General features: G+C 36.1%; 1 protein-coding gene across 1 annotated transcript in view; it reads left to right on the top strand.

Moving 5' to 3' along the window:
- The first annotated feature begins 2,010 nt into the window (after positions 1-2,010).
- RGS18 (regulator of G protein signaling 18) overlaps positions 2,011-23,262 on the top strand; it is a 28,450-nt gene continuing 7,198 nt past the window's right edge. The window contains exons 1-3 of the mRNA XM_081218827.1: positions 2,011-2,212; positions 2,694-2,795; positions 3,846-3,907. Coding sequence (XP_081074953.1) covers positions 2,094-2,212; positions 2,694-2,795; positions 3,846-3,907 — 283 coding nt within the window. The 5' untranslated portion in view covers positions 2,011-2,093. The remainder of the gene's footprint in view (positions 2,213-2,693; positions 2,796-3,845; positions 3,908-23,262) is intronic.

The raw sequence follows: 23,262 nt of genomic DNA, 5'->3' as shown, positions 1-23,262 counted from the left end.
ATATCATAATCAAATTTTTAAAAATCAGAGACAAAAAAAAATCTGAAAAGTAGCGACAGAAAAAAAGACACATTAGAGCATAAGAACTATGATACAAATTAGCACTGACTTTCTCATCAGGAATAATGGACGCCAGAAGACAAAAATGCAACATCTTAAAAGCATTGGAAAAAAATAACAAAAAAACGCAACTGTAAACCTAGAATACTATCCTATGAGAATACTCTTCAAGCTAAAGGATAATTATGCCCCAAAGAATGATTATCAGCTCAAGTCATCATGCAGCATCCACCCTGTTTTTCTTCTACTTCCACCTGTCTGCACGCACACAGAGTAAGCCCACACATCTTCCAATTCTCTTTCAGACCTTTGGACAGGTCTTTAATGTAATTTACTTGTGTCCATGTTTTCACAGTCTCTCTCTCCATAGTTCTATCAGCCTGTGAAGAGCACATCTTACACACAATTTCAGCAAATCTTATGAAAAATAGTAAATTCCTGTCTCATACTCCTCTGAATATAGTAATTCAAACATAGTCTTAGGGACTAGAAGATGTCCTTGCTCATCTGCCCTTGCCCTCATTCACCTTTACAAAACTAAGCCTCATATATATATGGTGAGTGCTAATAAATACTAGAGACTAAAGGACTTTGTGGTGGAAGCGTAATCTGCATTATCAACATCCATTTCCAGCTAGACTTGCCATAAAATGCCCTCCTGTACAATATTTTTAACAGTCAATTTTCAGCCAAGGTGAACTTAAAAATATGTTCAAAGTAAAACTTATAGAATCAGGGGCATATATATAAATATATACTAAATATTCTTTAATTTCATTTCTGCAAATGTTTTGAGCTCCTAGCTGGTATCCCTAAGAGGGATCCCTGTGAATCTTTAAGAATAACTATTTTCTTAAAATCAATAATTCAAAAAGATTGAAAATAAATTTTCTTTTTGATTTGTTAACTTTTTTTTTTAATATATACAATTTTAGAGGAATTAAAGCATTCACTACTGGAGATCAAAGACTTAGAAAGACTAAAGCACATGCTACTGGTGATCAAAGGCTCTGATAATTCCAGATCTTCTTTTCTACTGACCTCTGGGAATTTGTAAGAATAAATCACTTAATATCTATCATCCCTGCCTTTTTTTTTTTAATGTGAATTATGGTCTAGATCAGCATTTCTTAGATATTTGGGTTTCATGAAAAAAAGAAAGTGGAAGCCGAATCAACTTTGAGTTGCCATTTCTTTTTTAGTAAGAACAAAATAAACAATCCTACAAACTACCGTCTCTAGTTACAATATTTCATTAAAAACATTTTAACATTAAAAAAGACAAAAGGGCAAATTCAGAATAAGTGCTTCATATTAAAAATAGATACAGTTTAAGGAAAAAATTACATATGATCTTTTATTCCCATTTTCATCATGGACTGGTAAAAATTTTATAGATGTCTAAAGTCATTCCATGGACCCATGCTTAAAAATCGTTGAATTAAATGCTTCTTACTGTCCCCTTCAACTGTGAAACTCTATGATCTATCTTCTTATTTTGATACAATATGTTAAGCAAACGTGATTAACATTACATAGCATTATGTCAGTTAAATGTAATTTACCTTATTCAATGTATTTAAATAAGTAAAAATACTTAATTTTAAGAACAAGGGAAAATATGATTGGTGTAGCACTTTGCCACACACATTTTAACGCGTACTACACACGTTAAAGACCCTTTTAAAAAGTTCCTGTGGGAAATGACATTGTCATTTGGGTCTAGCATTATTCTGGTTGCACAAACTAGAAAGAGAAGTTGCCCTGTGGTAATACTAGTCTTTATCTCAGAGACCAAGAGTCATTTTGCAAATTTGTAGTATCATTTCCCTAAACAACTCCGGACTGAATTGTACTTTAGTTCCTCAGTTCTATATTTTTGCAGAGGCAGAAACACAAGCTCTTGATTTTTTTTTTTAAAGTGTTGCTGACGGGTTGAGATAACTTTTTACTCCATCATGTATAACCATGGAATAGCATTAACAAGTGAAAGATGTAATAAATTAGACATCTCTACATTTTAGAGAGAGAAGATGGAAACATCATTGATTTTCTTTTCTCAATTAAATATGTGTGAACCAAAAGAAAAAACCTTTTTCAAGTTAACATATGGTTCAGGAAAAGAAGAAACAAGCAAAGAAGCCAAAATCAGGTAAAAATCGTAATTTTTTAAGTCAGCCTTATACTTTTAAAAACATGATTGACATTGAATATTTGTTAGCACTTGCTTTTAAAATATCTGGTTGAAAATATATTGATTGTAATATTACAACTGAAAAAAATCTATTTATTAGGAGTAAATAACTGTTAAATCTGAAAGTTTTTTTTTTTAAGTGCAACAGTTTTAACCACACAGGAGAACTTGTAATAATATTTATTGAAATATAATCTCAAATACTTTAAAGTCACTGAGGGGAAAAAAAACAAGCATATTTCACATATGCTATCCTAATTCCTCCATAAACAGCATTTAAATGAAATTCTTAAGATAACCACTGAGTGTGTCCAGAGTGAGGGAGGTGGGTGAGAAGGGATGTCCAGGTGATTACCAATCCCAAATCTGTTTGACAGTCAGAAGGAGAGATTTCAATTATCATCCAAGTTGTCCTGAAGCTAATGCCTTTTCATTACAGAGCTAAGGAAAAAAGAAATAGGCTAAGTCTTCTTGTGCAGAAACCTGAGTTTCACGAAGATACTCTTTCCAGCAGATCTGGGCAATTGGCCAAAGAAACAAGGTGAATAACTTGTAATTATTTGGGGGGACATTTTGCTGATTGTATCATTAAAAATTTAAGAAAGAGGAAATTAGGGATTACCATTTTATTGGATTTTACTGGATTACACAGTAATATAAGGAAGGGTTAGCGATCTCATTTCAAAAAAACTAGGAATATTCCATAAAATTAAACCATTTTCATAGCTTGAATTAAGTAATCTCATAAAAATTTAGAGATGCTTTTTAAAAATTATATGCCTGTCAACTTTAAATGATATATTTTACTCCTTCATCACTTTGTATTTTAAACTGATGAAATACTCATTAATTTAAGAGTTTGCACAATGTCATTGAGAAGTGCTATTCATCTCTTTCTTCAGTAGTTTGGAAAAAATGCCCTAGGTACAGTATCAAGTAAAGCACAAAAAGGGATGTTTTGTAACTTTTAGCCATTTCTTTAGTTCAAACAGGAAATGGAATAACCTTATACACTAGGATAATATAAATTTTTCCAAATATGAAATATGACCAATAAAAGGTCCAAGACAAATATATTCAATTCTCAATTATCAACGTTTCTAAAATATTTGTTGTATTAAAAATGTTTCCTATTTCTTACCCCTTTAAAACTTCATTAGTCAAACTTCCTGTATCTGTTAAAAAAAAATTGTTGCATATTTTGGTAAGAGTTTCAAGGAAACTGCAGTTTTAAAAAAGTTTGACTGAAAGACACTGTTAGATTAGGTTCTTCTATTTGCCAAATTAAGAAAGATAATTGACCTGATTTCTTTGTTTTTAACCTAACACATGATTATTTTTCTCTAGAAAATAAAATAATTCATGAGAAAATAATGTTATTTTAACACATGGTTTTATAGGCAAAAACCAAAAGAAAGTTGACCAATGTTTTTGAACTTTCCAATATAAATACAATTTCCATTGTATAATAATCAAAGGAGAAATCCTGTGAAATATGACTGAAAAGAGCAGTATGATAGCACATGTTAGAGCAGATTCGTAAGTAGAGTTTCTGCACACTCCATTATAAAACATTTTGTTTCTTGAACAGAATCTCTCCTGAAGAAGCAGTGATATGGGGTGAATCATTTGACAAACTGCTTTCCCATAAAGGTTAGTGCTACTTTTCCTAAATACTTTATTCTTTAATGGAAAAGTATACAAAATATGTATGTAACTATACAAAACAGGCTGTCATAAAAATTTAGTCTGATTGATAATTTACAGCAATATGAGTTTTTGATCCGCAGAAATAACTAAATAATAGAATAGTCAACTAATAAGAATATTTTAAAAATACTCTTATTTTATTAAAAATTACTTATGGTGGATGAAATATTTCTTGGTGCTGGATGAACAGTTTCACATTTTCAGTGTTTTTAGTTTGTGAATGAGACACTTGGTTTTATTAAATCCCAGATTATCTGTGTTATTTTTACTGTTAAGTGATCAAAAATCTAAAGTAGTTCTTTTCATGGACATTTAGGAAACCTTCATGAAAATATATATTGTTTTAATTTTATAAATGCTTCACTCTTCGCATCAGTCATCAGAATTTTGCAGAGTAGCTGAGAATCAGGTGGGCATTTAAGGTGGAGCTTTGTAGATGAGATGGAAAGTGAGGACAAATACTGAGTTTGTCCAAGCACGGGTCAGAGAACAGGCTGCCTGGATTGCTAATCCTTAGAGTCAATTGCATAAGGAAACAGCTGAGTAAGCATTATTTTCTGGCCTTTATTCAGTCCACAATTTCTTCCAGGGAGCAAAACTGACTGACTGAACTGAGTAGGCAATGAGGCTAAGCAACCACAGGGTTCATTGCTTTCCACGTTAAACCAGGCAGAGTCTGTTTAAGAAGCAACACTTTATCACTACCAAATAGCCACACACTTCCTCTAGCCCACAGCTTTTATTTGTATCTCCAAGTTCTTCTATTCCTTACCGCATTTCTTTGAGTTAGCCAAGGCTAACTGCTGTTTACAGCATTGCCAGTGGTCTTCTCATCCTAAGGTGTCTACTGGAAGCAGGAGCTCCTGTTGCTGGGAGTGCAGTACTTGCAATTCAGCCTCAAGTACTGTGCACTCTTTGATGAAACCAACTTTTCTAATCTGTCTTCATGTCCTGTAATTTTCTCCTAATTGTCCATCCACCTATAAGTTTTTCGTGACCAGTTCATGTTCCCCTGGATTTACCGACAGAGAATCCTATTTCTGCAGACTGTCCCTGAAGACCTTCCCTCTTCCAATGAAAACAGATTCTGCCTCTGAATTGTAATACTGACTCAGAGAAAGAAAAGCATAGGTAGAGAAATCAAGGCTTAAATTTAGGCAAGGATGTAGTGAAAATGGAGGGTAGTGGTAAGAAAGGAAGTTCATGCTGAAAAAAATTTAATGTGTTACTCCACCCTCATTTCACCTTAATGCTCTATCACTCCCTATTTTGGAGAAAAATAATGTGAACAGCTTTCTTCAACTTTTCTTCATTCCCAATATCCACCCATTTCTTGACTTTTGTTAAAATTCTTCCCAAATATATGTAAAACTTATCTCCCATTCTCATTATCTCCTCTATCACTGTCTTGGTTCAGGTATTTATCTAATTACAACCTGTGTAAAACTTTCCTCCCAAATTCATGCCCCCCAAACTTATTTCTTCTTTTAATCTCCTATTATTTCCACCATTTGGGCACAACTCAGTCCTTGAGCCTCTTCACTAGTCAGAGCAAGGAAAAAAAGAAGTGGAATTCATTTTTTTTTCCAGTTTGAATGTTTCTTATAAGGAAGCATGTCTTTTCATCTGTGGATCTCCAAACCCAGCACATCACCTGGTAAATAGTAAGTGTTCAAATAATATAACCAAATTTGTTGCTAGGCAAAACTTAGTCCTGCATCCCCTTCGAGATTTGAGTTCTGGTTCTCTTCTGCCTCACAATCACTTTCCTAATCACTTTCATATTCAGCTTCCTCAACTGTAAATGGAGGTCACAATGTCTTTAGCTCCAATAGAAATAAATTTCTGTCAGAATTAAATGAGATGATGAATAAGAAGCCAATAACTGTTTTGTTTCTTTTTTTTTTAACATCTTTATTGGACTATAATTGCCTTACAATGGTGTGTTAGTTTCTGCTTTGTAACAAAGTGAATCAGTTATACATATACATATGTTCCCATATCTCTTCCCTCTTGCGTCTCCCTCCCTCCCTCCCTATCTCACACCTCTAGGTGTTCACAAAGCACCGAGCTGATCTCCCCGTGCTATGTGGCCGCTTCCCACTAGCTATCTATTTTACATTTGGTAGTGTATATATGTCCATGTCACTCTCTCACTTCATCCCAGCTTACCCTTCCCCCTCCCCATGTCCTCAAGTCCATGCTCTACATCTGAGTCTTTATGCCTGTCCTGCCCCTAGGTTCTTCAGAACCATTATTATTATTATTATTATTTTTAGATTCCATACATATGTGTTAGCATACGGTACTTATTTTTCTCTTCCTGACTTACTTCACTCTGTATGACAGACTCTAGGTCCATCCACCTCACTACAAATAACTCAATTTCATTTCCTTTTATGGCTGAGTAATATTCCATTGCATATATGTGCCACATCTTCTTTATCCATTCATCTGTCGATGGACACTTAGGTTGCAAGGAGCCAATAACTGTTTGACACTACACAAATGTAAATGGTTTCTGCTATCATGAAAAATAATTATCAACAATCAATTTAATAATCTTTTTCTGTTTTGCAAACTGCTCCCAGCTGTATAAACATCACTTACAGGGTTAAATTTCAATGAAAAGAAATATATAAGCTGGACTTCTTTAACTTAATAAATTGGTATATAATAATTTCATCATACTCTCACGACCCTTTAGAGAGAATAAAGATTCTCTCTAGGCAATTAGTCCTACAGAAAATCCTCCCCTGGCATTCTATAATCATGTTGCTTTACAAGTAGTCAAAACCAAATGGAGGGCTTCCCTGGTGGTGCAGTGGTTGAGAGTCCACCTGCCGATGCAGGGGACGCGGGTTCGTGCCCCGGTCTGGGAAGACCCCACATGCCGCAGAGGGGCTGGGCCCGTGAGCCATGGCCACTGAGCCGGCGTGTCTGGAGCCTGTGCTCCACAACGGGAGAGGCCACAACAGTGAGAGGCCCGCGTACCAAAAAAAAAAAAAAAACAAAAGAAAAAACCAAAAGAAAACAAAAGAAAAAATCTACTCCTCTCTGTTCTCTACTGGTGGAAATATTAAAGTTCTGTAAAATAGCAGCAGTTTGAACCTAGAGGAGGTAGCATGAATAACAGAAATCAGCACTGACCCACTTAGACATTATTATCATCGCTCATGATCAAAGTGCTAATTAAATTATATTGGATTCACAAAAAATTATGTTAATGGTATTCTTTTAATTAATCCCCAAAATTCAGTTATTCTAAATTGCAAATCTTATTGTAATATTAAATTATAAAGCTTAAAATAATCACCTAAGAAAGTCTCATGGTTGCAATGGTCCAATTCAGCTCATTTCTATTGACTTGACTGTAGGCCAAAAAGAACAAAAAAGGAAAGTTCCTATACTCATGCACACACAAACACACACACACTTCAAGACCTTGCTCTATCAGATTTTATAGAATTTCCCTTTAGTTAAATGTGTAAGTTTCTCAAATTCTGTATGCCATATCTATATAAAGGAAATGGAAAATGTATTAAATTTATTCAAATGGGAAGTGAAGTGATAAGTCAAACAAAATACATCAGAAATTTGAGTATTTATTTGACAAAAAAATGCCTGATACTAAAACCACTGCAGAATAATTATTAGCATCTTTAGGAAAGGAGCAGAGTAGATGGTTCTTATGCTAGATTTTAGGGGATTAATCAAAAATTCACTAGCTGGACAAGGAGAGGAAGAGATCATCCAAGCAGAAAGCCAACATAGGCATGGGGCATTAAACAGTGCAATTTATTTAGCGAACTAGAGAGAAAGTAATTCTTTATTGAGAAACATAATTTCAAAAAGCGTGGCTTAGGGTAACAGGTAATAGATGAAACTTAAGCAGAAAGAACAGTGTTTTTGCTGTGTTCCACAGAAACCAGAGAATCCATGGAGTGTTTTGATAATTCCACTGTTATATTCAAATTTCATTCCTAAAATGTAGCTTAACTCTTTTAAAATTAAAAAAAGCACAGAAGGTAAAATCCAAGGAAATATAACCAAAGTAGGGACTTTAGTTAATAATAATGTATCAGTATTTGTTTATTAATTATAACATATGTAGAGGCTTCCCTGGTGGTGCAGTGGTTAAGAATCTGCCTGCCAATGCAGGGGACACGGGTTCGAGCCCTGGCCCAGGAAGATCCCACATGCCGCGGAGCAACTAAGCCCGCGTGCCACAGCTACTGAGCCTGCACTCTAGAGTCTGCGAGCCACAACTACTGAGCCCACATGCCACAACTACTGAAGCCCACACGCCTAGAGCCTGTGCTCCGCAACAAAAGAAGCCACTGCAATGAGAAGCCCACGCACCACAATGAAGAGTAGCCCCCGCTCGCTGCAACTAGAGAAAGTCCGCGTGAAGCAACGAAGACTCAATGCAGCCAAAAATAAACAAATTAATAAATAAATTTATATATAAAAAATTATAACATATGTACCATATCAATGTAAGATGTTAATAATAGCAGGGATGTGGAGGTGTGGGGTGTGTGGAAGCTCTGTCCTGTCTTCATAACTCTTCTGTAAATCTAATCTATTCTAAAAGTAAATGTAATTTTTAAAAATGAACTCAAATATGTTATACAGTAAATTTAATACACTGCAGTCCATCAATAATTTAACCTCCGTTCTTCATCTGTTTCTCTGCAGATATTAGGGTAATTTTTTCCTGCCTCCCCTGTTTATTGACAAATTTGCCTGAAACTGCAAAATGAATCATAAAAATCTATGATTTAAAATCATATATAACAATAATTTCTAAATGTTGTTTAAGAAAAAAAGAATAAACCAAAAACCAGTATCAGACTGTCATTCATAATCAACAATTTCAAATTTAGTTATCAGTCTTCTTACCAATTGACTTTATGAAAATAAATGTTACCAATATGAACTTAGCAAATCAATTAATTCCAATAAAATTACATATATATGTATATTACACTCACATATTTGTGAGTGTTTGTATGCATATATTTATATGGTTCTGTGTAAGACAGCTTTTAAAGTAAAACAATGCTGCTGATAATACATACTTTGAAAACAATTGGCTAAATAGTTTAAAAAATACCTGTAGAACTTGCAATGTTTCATGTAGGCTTTAGAAAATCATTACATGAAATTATATCAATGTGTGCAAGATTTCAACAGGCAGAGGAAAAGGTTATTCCTGAGTAGAGAAAAAGGCAGGAAAATGGCTAGAGAAATAAGCGATTTGGGCTTACTGGGCTTATAACCTAGGAAAGCAAGCAGGTCCCGTCCACTGAGGTAAAGAGTAGTGAAAAATCACATTGGAAAACCAAGTTGGGGACAAACTCAAGAAGAGTTTGTTAGAAAGCTAACTCTGATGGATAGAAAGGTAGAATTCTATGCATATAATAGGACTACCTACAAGGTTGTTACAAATATCAAAGTTAACCTCAACGTAAGGGCTATTTTGGAAAGAAAACGGAAGAACTTGGTGACTGACTGAATGTGTACTTATGTTGTAAAGTGAGATGGTGAAGAAATAGGAGATGAAGAAAAAGGAGCCAAAGATCTCTAGATTTTGTTCCATATTAATAGGAAGGTAAGAGTGCCTTTTATAGATCAGAAATAGAGGTGGAAAAAACAAGATTTGGAGAAGATAACAGGTGAGACTTTGAACTTTTTTAGTTGGTGGTAAACTTTATCAGCAGTTTTTCAGGGTTTTATAGGTACACACCTAGAATATGGAAGCATGATTGATTATAGAAAGATTTTCTAACCATCTCACATACTTGATAAGTAAAGATTTGAAAGACAAGATTATTTCCTATGAAGGGAGTCTCTGTCAATAAAAAAAAAACTTCCAACTACTACCTGTTTATTTTCCTGTACATCCTTTTTGCCAGTCATTGCAAATAATTCCAATATTTTTAGTCTTTTTATTAACAACTATTCGCCTGGACTTTTTGCACCTTAAATTGTGATTATATATACTAAGCTTAATTTTGAGATTAATTCATGATAAGGTAGGATAAAAGGAATATGTAAGTCATTTCACCCCCTTGATTTAAAAACATGAACTGACGATACTGTGGGAAGTACATATTACTGACTTTGAGGAAAGGCTGCAAGGAAGTGCATACTTCTCTTTAGGGGAAGGACATTAGCACTTCTCCTTACACTTTCCACCTTGTGGCTTTTTAAGTTGCCCTTTCCAATTTTCAGTTACCAGTTTTCTGCAAGATAAGGGATTCCAGGGTTCTGCAAATTTAACTTTCTGAATCAAGCTGATCCATAACAAACATGCAATTACTTTATCTATCTAAAAAATAAAAGTAAGTAAAACCCAATCTAGATTCTAGATGGGCCACACAAACCAATCATTATTCCACATTCTGTGGCAGGTCCAAAGTCAAATATCAAAGGAGAAGCAAGGCAACCTAGTACTTAAGATACCACACTGTATTTGGGTATCCAACTTCTGAGTTCCTTGACTTTTTGTTTCATTTGGTTTCTTGGCATCAGAAAAATACTCCAACAGATGTCAGAGTTTCAATTTAGAAACGTGCAATTACAAGCATTTCATATTTGTATGACACATTGAGCCAGCTTCTTCCAGTGTGAATTCTAATCCCGGGTTCTATCAAGCGCTTTTGGCAGGTGTCTTCACCACTGCTTCCTTCTAAAGGACTGTTTAGTAAGTTACTGCCTCTGTATGAGAAATGGTTCCATTGTGACCTGACTTCATGCAGCTGCCCCAAGTGAGTAAGAGAAACAGGAAGTAACTAGTGTGCTGGGATAATCCGGCATGATATTACGTATTATTTTTTTTAAGTCATTTACTTAAACTTTTAAATAGATGAACTACCTTCTCGTTCATCATTAATTTGTTTTTTGAATCAGTATTTATTCTCCCCTATTATATTCATATTATGGCAACAAGATCCATTCACTTTAACTCACCAGGAGCACTTTTAACACACAGCGCTTTTCCTTACGTTAATGCTGTGACTTCATTTTGAACGTCTGTATCAAACTCAAGACTAAGCACGGTAACAAAGGGCTTTTGCATGATACTCCAAAGCCCAATGGCTGGTACAGAGCTGACACTCACTCATGCTTTGTGAATTAGTGAAGGACTATTTAAGTAGCATTCATGTTATTTTCTGGAAGGCTCTATAGTCATCTTAAGTAAGCTGATTTTTCTTTGCTGCTCCAAACAGAATCAGTCACCCCTGCAATTCTCATTCCTTAGTCCTTGGTCTATACATGCCTGTCTTGCCTATTAATCTCCATATTTCTCAACAGTAAAGACTTTGCTGTTTCATGGCAGTTGAAAGACAAACGTTCTATAATTATAAACAAAATAAACCTGGATTCAAACCCCTGTGCTATCTTTCCCAGCGGTAAGGTTCAGGGCAACTCAACTCTGAACCTCAGCTTCTTCATCTGTATAAATGGGTAGAACAGGACTTAACTCCTTAGGGCTGATGTGAAAATTAAATGGAACTGCCCCAATAAAAGGCATATAGCAGTGTGCCAAGGCCTTAGCAAAGACTCAAAACTTCTAACTATTGTAATTAATATCATTGCATTTTCAGTTTATAATACAGTCCCCAGGTTCATACTAGGTGTTTCACAAATAATTAAAAGATAGACGAAGAAAGTTATTTTTAATAAGTAACAATTTCAGTTGTCTGGCATATGGATGATCCCTTCTAGGTGTCAATACAAAAAGTTTCTTATAATTGAGATTTATTAATAGGAAAAATGATGACCATATCCTGCTAAAATTGTCACAGTAAATTTATCAACTTGCTTTAGGAATAATTTGGTATTTAAAAACTGATCAGGGCTTCCCTGGTGGCGCAGTGGTTGGGAGTCTGCCTGCCGATGCAGGGGGCGTGGGTTCGTGCCCCGGTCCGGGAGGATCCCACGTGCCGCGGAGCGGCTGGGCCCGTGAGCCATGGCCGCTGGGCCTGCGCGTCCGGAGCCTGTGCTCCGCAGCGGGAGAGGCCACAACGGTGAGAGGCCCGCATAACGCAAAAAAAAAAAAAAAAAAAAAAACTGATCAATTGGGCTTATATATGACATATAGATAGAATAAAATGAAATCCAAAAAGCATTTCCCTTCACTGGGGTCAAAGTAACTTTATTCATAAGCCCAATAAAACATATTCTTAACTTCCTCTTTCCAATCTAGGTCTGACCTGGAGCAGACTGTTCTGTTGTAAGATAGCAGGCATTTTATTTGCTAACTTTGCTTTAATTTCCATTTAAACAGTAACAGAGGAGCAAGTAAGAACAAGGCAAATGTCTCTCATTGTGGGAGGGGAAGAGGCAGGACCCACATCATGAACACACAGGGCAATACCACCCAATGACAGGCTTTTCAATATCAAAGTGCACATTTCCATACGACCACGTTTGCTTTTTTAATTAGGATTACATGAAGATGTTCTCACAATCATTTTGCTGTCTTGCTTCCAATTGTTTCCTAATATCTAGTCAAGGAATCCTCCTCAGAAATCTACTTTATAGCAGCTACGGAGCAAATAAGAAATTTCAGAATTCTATTAAAAAATACAAAGGATCTATCAGTTGTGAAGATAATTATGAGAGATAAATTAAGAGAATATACATATATTTAGGATTCAATCCAGCAAAAAGTGGATGTTAATTGGAGGAAAAAAGGGCAAACATTTTAGAAATTTTAAAGAGGAAGGAAGTATGGGTGCTAAGCAGCGGTTTTTGATTACACTAAAAATTCATCAAGGGGGAATTCTCAATATATTTTTTTTAAGTTCTGGGCAGAGGCTGGGGCATGACTACGTAACTACCTAAAGTTTGGCTTAAGCCAATTGGTCTACAGATGGTTGTTTTTGTTGGGGTTTTTCTTTCACACACCTAAACATTGCCCACATTTCAAATTCTACTTCAATTTTGATTTAGGGGTTGAAAGGCATGTTTTGCCTTAGTCTCCTTGTTTCCTTCTGGGATCATTACAGACGAAGAAGAAGGGAAAAAAAAAGACAAAAAGTAAAACCAGAGATTATGCAACAAAACGATCTTTCTAGTCGCATAAATGGAAAAGGAAGAAGTTTTCAAGCTGTTGCCAATCAGTAGCCAAATGATGCTTATTCAGCCTATTTTCTAAAGTCATCAGCCTGGGGCTCCAGCTTTACCTGAAGTCTGAAAGGTTGCTGCTGCGACGTAGTTTTCAAAAATTAAAGGAATGTAATCTTCGACAATAGTAATGACTCCAACTGCTTTTTTACAAGTTCAGGTACTGAGCTACAGAGGATAAAAGAGTTGTGGAAAGGAAAGTCAAACAGGCCACACTAAGGAACAGTAATCCCTAAGAGTGCTGGTGGGTTAACAAGTCAGGGTAAAACCCACTTGTCTGACTCCCTGTTTTTCACTTTGATAGCTATTTTGGCTTAAAAATAATAAAAACAGAGATAGATCATTAACTTTACTCTGAGAATATATACATTTTTAGGTATTTGGGGAAAATTTCTATCTATCAAAATGCTTCAAAGAATCATGATCCATTTATATTTTTCTGCTACATTCTGAGCAAAGCACACTACACAGCGTGAGAAATAAATCTTGAATATCAAACACTAACTGTGCTAGAGAAATAAGAACAAGAGTGGTTCAATATCACTCACATTGATCATTCTTCCTTCTCCTCAGAGACTAGAATTTGTTGACTTAAGCAGGAAGCGCTTAGAACTAAGGCTTCCTTAAGACAGCTGTGTTTGACTAGGAATTATCTTACCAGCATCTAATCACTGTGGACAAGTTCTGGGTTGCATGTCAGTCCTATGATGCCTTCTCAAATTCTTGTTGAGACTGACCTTTGCTTGTCTTCCTAGTTTCTTCGCTAAGGTTTAACCACTAACATCTGGTGCTCAGGATCAATTTACCAAGGAAAAGAAATGGCAGACTCTCCCCTCACCCCAATGAAAACACCAACGGAAGGAGCAGGGGAGTGGAAGAGGCCCACAGGGCTCCTCTATCGTGGTAGTGTTTGGAGAGATCCCATACCTAACACTTAGGGAATGTCTGTAGGTTATGCCATTTCTGGCTGTTGTTTTCTTACATTAAGTTCCTGGATCTCTAATATAATCAAACAGTTGCTTTCAGCATTAAAAACAAAAATGAAAACACAATGCTTCATGACAAACAGGACAACAGAACTTCAGGACAAGTTCTGGATATGACAAACAGGACAACAGAACTTCAGGACAAGTTCTAGATATAGGAGAAATAAATGGTGGTATGTAACACATGATTGGAGAACTATAGTAGTTTCCTGTGACTGTGTAACAAACTATGATAACTTTAGGGACTTACAACACAAATATATTATCTTACAGTTCTGTCGGTCAGAAGTGTAGCATGGATCTCACTGGAAAAAAAATCAAGGTGTCAGCAGGCTGTTGTCCTCTGTGGAAGGTCTTGGGGAGAATCCCTTCCCTACCCATTTGGTTTCCTGGCAGAAGTCAGCTCTTTGCACTTTTGGACCAAGGTCTCCATTCTCTTGCTGGCTCTAAACTAAGGCCACTCTCACCCTCTGGAAGCCACCACACTCTTTGGCTCTTGACCATCTTCTTCCATCTTGAAGGGAAGCAACAGTGCTTCTCACATTGCCTTCCCCGGACCCACTTCTCTGCCTTCCTCCTCCACTTTTAAGCACTCATGTGATGAGACTGGGTCCACCTGGACAATCCAGGATAATTTGCCCCTCTCAAGGTTCTTAACCTTAATCACATCAGCAAAGCTTTTGCTCCATGTCAGGTAATGTAGTCACAGGTTCTAAGGATTAGGGCATGGACATCTTCGGAGGACTGTTACTCTACCTGTGACAGAAAGTGCTGCCTTCTTGAGAACGATATACTTCTACAATTTGTTTGTTTGAAAAGTGAGATCTGGGACAATTGAATTTATATGAACCTCAGTTTTCTCAGCTACGAAAATGAATATAGGACATATTCCAGACATATGTTGTAGTATTAAATGTAGTAATGTGTATGAACAGCACTTAGCCCTCAAAACCTTTAAACATGTTAAAAATGCAAACCCTCTTAGTTATCACCATAATTCTACCATATTCATTCTCTTTGCTTCATTCTATATGGAACTTATTATATTACAAATAATCATGGACCATGAGGAATAGTTCTAGAGAACAGTGAATAGAAGAAATGAATATAAGTGAAAATAAGTTCAGTAGCCAAAGAAAGCTATCATTTACTTCACAATTTTTTGCCTTAATGCTAGAACGTATGCTTCTCCCTCTTTAAATTCCTGAATTTAAGTCTCTAATATTTTGTTCAGAATCTTTACATCTGTGATCATTGGTCTATAATTTTCTTTTCCTTTTCCTTTCTTAATCATTATTTCTGGGGGTGCTGTTGGTGTTACATTTGTCAGGTTTTGGTATTAGAGTTATCCTAGCCTCTTAAAATGAGAAGGAAGTTATTCATCCCTCCACTGTTTTCTGTAAGTTGTATAATTTTAGAATACTTTTTTCTTAAACGTTTGATGAAATTCACCAAATCTGGGCCCAAGGGTTTTTTTTGGGGGGGTGGTATTTTTATTATAAAAATCTATTAAGTTAATAGTTTCAGATTTTTCACTTTAGTGTCAGTTTGGGTAGGCTTTCTATAAACAATTTTCCCATTTTATTTAAATTATATTTATTGGCATAAAATCATTCATAATATTTACTATCTTTGTAATATGTCTAAGATCTGTGGAAATATCACTGATTTGCTTCCTGCTACTATGAAACAGCCTCACTAGGAGTTCTATTTTATTAATGTTTTCGAAGAACCAACTTTTGGCTTTGTAAATTTTCTCTATGGTTTGTTTTCTTTTACATGGACTTCTTTTATAATTTTTTTTCCTTCAACTTACTGTGGCTTTAATTTTATCTTGTTTTTAAAGCTTCTTAAAATACAAACTTGGATTTTATTTTTTACTAGTATAGCATTTCATGGGGTAAATTTCCCTCTAAATGCGGTTTAAACTGCATCCTACAAAATTTGATGTGCTGTATTTTTATTATAATTCAATTGTAAATATTTTCTAATTTCTCCTTTGATTCCTTCTTTGATCAATAAATTATTTATATGTGTTGTTTTATTTCCAAATATTTGGGGGCCTTTAAAGCTATGTTACTAGTTGATTTTTTTTAACACCTTTATTGGAGTATAATTGCTTTACAATGGTGTGTTAGTTTCTGCTTTAGAACAAAGTGAATCAGCTATGCATATACATATATCCCTATATCTCCTCCCTCTTGCATCTCCCTCCCACCCACCCTATCCCACCCCTCTAGATGGTCACAAAGCACGGAGCTGACCTCCCTGTGCTATGCAGCTGCTTCCGACTAGCTATTTTACATTTGGTAGTATATATAAGTCCATGCCATTCTCTCACTTTGTCCCAGCTTACCCTTCCACCTCCCCGTGTCCTCAAGTCCATTCTCTATGTCTGTGTCTTTATTCATGTCCTGCCCCTAGGTTCTTCAGAACCTTTTTTTTTAGATTCCATATATTTGTATTAGCATACGGTATTTGTTTTTCTGACTTACTTCACTCTGTAAGACAGACTCTAGGTCCATCCACCTCACTACAAATAACTCAATTTCGTTTCCTTATATGGCTGAGTAATAGTCCACTGTATATATGTGCCACATCTTCTTTATCCATTAATCTGTCGATGGACTCAGGTTACTTCCATATCCTGGCTCTTGTAAACAGAGCTGCAATGAACATTGTGGTACCTGTCTCTTTTTGAATTATGTTTTTCTCAGGGTATATCCCCAGAAGTGGGATTGCTGGGTCATATGTTAGCTCTATTTTTAGTTTTTTAAGGAACCCCCATATTGTTCTCCATAGTGGCTTTATCAATTTACATTCCCACCAACAATGCAAGAGGGTTCCCTTTTCTCCACACCCTCTCCAGCATTTATTGTTTGTAGATTTTTTGATGATGGCCATTCTGACTGGTGTGAGGTGATACCTCATTGTAGTTTTGATTTGCATTACTCTAATGATTAGTGATGTTGAGCATTCTTTCATGTGTTTCTTATCTACCTGTATATCTTCTTTGGAGAAATGTCTATTTAGGTCTTTTGTCCATTATTAGATTGGGTTGTTTGTTTTTTGATATTCAGCTGAATGAGCTGCTTGTATATTTTGGAGATTAATCCTTTGTCAGTTGCTTCATTTGCAAATATTTTCTCCCATTCTGAGGGTTGTCTTTTCATCTTGTTTATGGCTTCCTTTGCTGTGAGAACCTTTTAAGTTTCATTAGGTCCCATTTGTTTATTTTTGTTTTTATTTCCATTGGGCAAAAAGGATCTTGCTGTGATTTATGTCACAGAGTGTTCTGCCTATGTTTTCCTCTAAGAATTTTATAGTGTCTGGCCTTACATTTAGGTCTTTAAGCCATTTTGAGTTTATTTTTGTGTATGGTGTTAGGAAGTGTTCTAATTTCATTCTTTTACATGTAGGTGTCCAGTTTTCCCAGCATCACTTATTGAAGAGGCTTTCTTTTCTCCATTGTATACTCTTGCCTCCTTTATCAAAGATAAGGTGACCATATGTGCGTGGGTTTGTCTCTGGGCTTTCTATCCTGTTCCATTGATCTATATTTCTATTTTTGTGCCAGTACCATACTGTCTCGATGACTGTAGCTTTGTAGTATCATCTGAAGTCCGGGAGCCTGATTCCTCCAGCTCCATTTTTCTTTCTCAAGATTACTTTGGCTATTCAGGGTCTTTTGTGTTTCCATAGAAACTGTGCAATTTTTTGTTCTAGTTCTGTGAAAAATGCCATTGGTAGTTTGATAGGGATTGCATTGAATCTGTATATTGCTTTGGGTAGTATAGTTCATATCTTGGGGCACAAATCAAGCCTTGGTAAATTTAAGAAAATTGAAATCATATCAAGTATGTTTTCTGACCACAATGCTATGAGACTAGATATCAATTACAGGAAAAAATCTGTAAAAAAATACAAATACATGGAGGCTAAACAATACACTACTTAATAACCATGAGATCACTGAAGAAATCAAGGAGGAAATCAAAACCTGTGGGATGCAGCAAAAGCAGTTCTAAGAGGGAAGTTTATAGCAGTACAATCTTACCTCAAGAAACAAGAAACATCTCAAATAACCAACCTAACCTTACACCTAAAGCAATCAGACAAAGAAAAACAAAAAAACCCCCAATGTTAGGAGAAGGAAAGATATCATAAAGATCAGATCAGAAATACATGAAAAAGAAATGAAGGAAACAATAACAAAGATCAATAAAACTAAAAGCTGGTTCTTTGAGAAGATAAACAAAATTGATAAACCATTAGCCAGACAAATCAAGAAAAAAAGGGACAAGACTCAAATCAATAGAATTAGAAATGAAAAAGGAGAAGTAACAACTGACACTGCAGAAATACAAAGGATCATGAGAGATTATTACAAGCAACTATATGATAATAAAATGGACAACCTGGAAAAAATGGAAAAATTCTTAGAAAACACAACCTTCTAAGACTAACGAGGAAGAAATAGAAAATATAAACTGACCAGTCACAAACACTGAAATTGAGGCTGTGATTAAAAATCTTCCAACAAACAAAAGCCCAGGACCACATGGCTTCACAGGCAAATTGTATCAAACACTTAGAGAAAAGCTAACACCTATCCTTCTCAAACTCTTCCAAGATACAGCAGAGGGAGGAACACTCCCAAACTCATTCTATGAGGCCACCATCACCCTGATACCAAAACCAGACAAATATGTCACAAAGAAAGAAAACTACAGGCCAATATCACTGATGGACATAGATGTAAAAATCCTCAACAAAATACTAGCAAACAGAATCCAACAGCACATTAAAAGGATCATACACCATGATTAAGTGGGGTTTATCCCAGGAATGCAAGGATTCTTCAATATACGCAAATCAGTGTGAGGCACCATATTAACAAATTGAAGGATAAAAACCATATGATCATCGCAATAGATGCAGAGAAAGCTTTTGAAAAAATTCAACACTGATTTATGATAAAAACCCTCCAGAAAATAGGCAGAGAGGGAATTTATCTCAACATAATAAAGGCCATATATGACAAACTCACAGCCAGCATCGTTCTCAATGGTGAAAAAGTGAAACCACTTCCTCTAAGATCAGGAACAAGACAAGGTTGTCCACTCTCACCACTCTTATTTAACATAGTTTTGGAAGTTTTAGCCACAGCAATCAGAGAAGAAAAGGAAATAAAAGGAATCCAAATTGGAAAAGAAGAAGTAAAGCTGTCACTGTTTGCAGAGGACGTGATACTATACATAGAGAATCCTAAAGATGCAACCAGAAAACTACGAGAGCTAATCAATGAATTTGGTAAAGTAGCAGGATACAAAATTAATGCACAGAAATCTCTGGCATTCCTGTACACTAATGATGAAAAATCTGAAAATGAAATCAAGAAAACACTCCCATTTACCACTGCAACAAAAAGAATAAAATATCTAGGAATAAACCTACCTAAGGAGACAAAAGACCTGTATGCAGAAAACTATAAGACACTAATGAAAGAAATTAAAGATGATACAAATAGATGGACAGATATACCATGCTCCTGGATTGGAAGAATCAATATTGTGAAAATGACTCTACTACCCAAAGCAATCTACGGATTCAATGCAATTCCTATCAAACTACCACTGGCATTTTTCACTGAACTAGAACAAAAAATTTCAAAATTTGTTTGGAAAAACAAAAGACCCCGAATAGCCAAAGCAATCTTGAGAACGAAAAATGGAGCTGGAGGAATCAGGCTCCCTGACTTCAGACTATACTACAAAGCTACAGTAATCAAGACAGGATGGTACTGGCACAAAAACAGAAATATAGATCAATGGAACAGGATGGAAAGCCCAGAGATAAACCCACGCACATATGGTCAACTTATCTCTGATAAAGGAGGCAGGAATGGACAGTGGAGAAAGGACAGCCTCTTCAATAAGTGGTGCTGGGAAAACTGGACAGGGACATGTAAAAGTATGAGATTAGGTCATTCCCTAACACCATACACAAAAATAAGCTCAAAATGGATTAAAGACTTAAATGTAAGGCCAGAAACTATCAAACTCTTGGAGGAAAACATAGGCAGAACACTCTATGACATAAATCACAGCAAGATCCTTTTGGACCCACCTCCTAGAGAAATGGAAATAAAAACAAAGATAAACAAATGGGACCTAATGAAACTTCAAAGCTTTTGCACAGCAAAGGAAACCATAAACAAGACCAAAAGACAACCCTCAGAATGGGAGAAAATATTTGCAAATGAAGCAACTGACAAAGCATTAATCTCCAAAATTTATAAACAGCTCATGTAGCTCAATAGCAAAAAACCAAACAACCCAATCCAAAAATGGGCAGAAGACTTAAATAGGCATTTCTCCAAAGAAGATATACAGACTGCCAACAAACACATGAAAGAATGCTCCACATCATTAATCATTAGAGAAATGCAAATCAAAACTACAATGAGATATCATCTCACACCAGTCAGAATGGCCATCATCAAGAAATCTGGAAACAATAAATGCTGGAGAGGGTGTGGAGAAAAGGGAACACTCTTGCACTGCTGGTGGGAACGTGAATTGGTACAGCCACTATGGAGGACAGTATGGAGGTTCCTTAAAAAACTAAAAATAGAACTACCATATGACCCAGCAATCCCACTACTAGGCATATACCCTGAGAAAACCATAATTCAAAAAGAGACATGTACCAAAATGTTCATTGCAGCTCTATTCACAATAGCCCGGAGCTGGAAACAACCTAAGTGTCCATCATCGGATGAATGGATAAAGAAGATGTGGCACATATATACAGTGGAATATTACTCAGCCATAAAAAGAAACGAAACTGAGCTATTTGTAATGAGGTGGATAGACCTAGAGTCTGTCATACAGAGTGAAGTAAGTCAGAAAGAGAAAGACAAATACCGTATGCTAACACATATATACGGAATTAAAAAAAAAATGTCATGAAGAACCTAGGGGTAAAACGGGAATAAAGACACAGACCTACTTGAGAATGGACTTGTGGATATGGGGAGTGGGAAGGGTAAGCTGTGACAAAGCAAAAGAGAGGCATGGACATATATACACTACCAAACGTAAGGTAGATAGATAGTGGGAAGCAGCCGCAGAGCACAGGGAGATCAGCTCGGTGCTTTGTGACCCCCTGGAGGGGTGGGATGGGGAGGGTGGGAGGGAGGGAGATGCATGAGGGAAGGGATGTGGGAACAGATGTATATGTATGACTGATTCACTTTGTTATAAAGCAGAAACTAATAAAAAAAAAAAGGAATCCAAATTGGAAAAGAAGAAGTAAAGCTGTCACTGTTTGCAGATGACATGATACTATACATAGAGAATCCTAAAGACACTACCAGAAAACTAGTAGAGCTAAGCAATTAATTTGGTAAAGTAGCAGGATACAAAATTAATGCACAGAAATCTCTTGCATTCCTATACACTAATGATGAAAAATCTGAAAGACAAATTAAGGAATCACTCCCATTTACCATTGCAACAAAAAGAAAAAATATCTAGGAATAAACCTACCTAAGGAGACGAAAGACCTGTATGCAGAAAAGTATAAGATACTGATAAAAGAAATTAAAGATACAAACAGATGGAGACCATGTTCTTGGATTGGGAGAATCAACATTGTGAAAATGACTAGCTGATTTTTGATTAAAACCCTTATGGGCAAAGGACATACTGTGTAAGACTTCAATCTTTTGACATTTATTTTTATTCATTTTACATCCTAGCATGTGGTCCATCTTGGATAATATTGCTTGTGCACTTGAAAAGATGTATTTGGTAGAATGTCATATAATTTTCAATTAGGTCGGTTTAGTTGAGAATATTCAAGTTTTACATATTCTGATTGACATTCTATTTGTTCTATAAATGTATGAGTGAACAGAATTAAAATCTGGAAGTATAACTGTGAAATTTTCCCCCTCATTTCCTGCTATCCTTTTTTTTTTAATTAAAAAAAAATTTTGGCTGTGTTATGTCTTCATTGCTGCGTGCAGGATTTCTCTAGTTGTGGTGAGTGGGGGCTACTCTTTGTTGCAGTGTGCGGGCTTCTCATTGTGGTGGCTTCTCCTGTTGCCAAGCATAGGCTCTAGGCACACGGGCTTCAGTAAATGTGGCACACGGTGGGCTCAGTATTTGTGGCTTGTGGGCTCTAGAGCGCAGGTTCAGTAGTTGTGGCACATGGGTTTAGTTGCTCTGTGGCATTTGGGATCTTCCCAGACCAGAGCTCAAACCCATGTCCCCTGCATTGGCAGGCAGATTCTTAACTACTGTGCCACCAGGGAAGTCCTCTACTATCCTAAATTAAATAATTTCTATCTTCCCGTCTTCTAGTCTACTCATCTTTTCTTAGGCAGTTGTTAATCTGCTGTCATGCTGATCCAATGAATTTTTTTTGCTTCAGGTATTTTCCATTTTAGTTCTAGAATTTCCATTTGATTGTTTTCTATAGTTTCAACTTCTGTTCTGACTTTTTGCATCTAGTCACTCCTTATGTCTTTTTTAACCTTTTCATTCTTCAACATATAAATAATAGCTTTTATAACATCCTGTGTGCTATTTCCAACATTTCAGATATCTTGTGGTCTGTTTCTATTGACCGCTTTTGTTGTTGATAATGGGTCACATTAGACATTTCTTGCATGCCTAATAAATTTTTATTGTATGTGTGCAAGGAGGAAGATATAGGAGTCTAGATTATGCTGTCTTCCTTTAAACAGCGTTAGATTATTTTTCTGGCAGTCAGTTAAATCACGGGTGGATCCTTTTGATTCTTTCTGATCAGTTTGATATTTAAAACCAATCTCTTTCCAATTTATCTTAGTTTGAGGACAAAGACCTTGCCTGTATTATTTATACCAAAAATATAGCCTTTCTTGGGTATCTCCACTATAGCTGGGCCAGAAAGCCAAAGTCTCCCAGACCCATGCAAACTCCCTGATCTCCATTTACCCCTTAGCACCACCACAGCTATACTCTTCTGGGCTTCACAGAGTTTGCCCTGCCCGTGTACAGCCTGACCCTCAGCCAAGGATCTACAGGCAACCTGCATGTAGACTTCCAGGCACCCTCTGCATGTTTCTTTCTCCTTTTTTTTTTTCCCTCTGTACCCTGACCCACAAATTCCAAACAT

Source organism: Mesoplodon bidens (assembly GCF_964165515.1).
Source record: "Mesoplodon bidens genome assembly, chromosome: 2".
NCBI classification, from domain to species: Eukaryota; Metazoa; Chordata; class Mammalia; order Artiodactyla; family Ziphiidae; genus Mesoplodon; species Mesoplodon bidens.
This window is presented reverse-complemented; position numbering and strand designations above follow the sequence as displayed.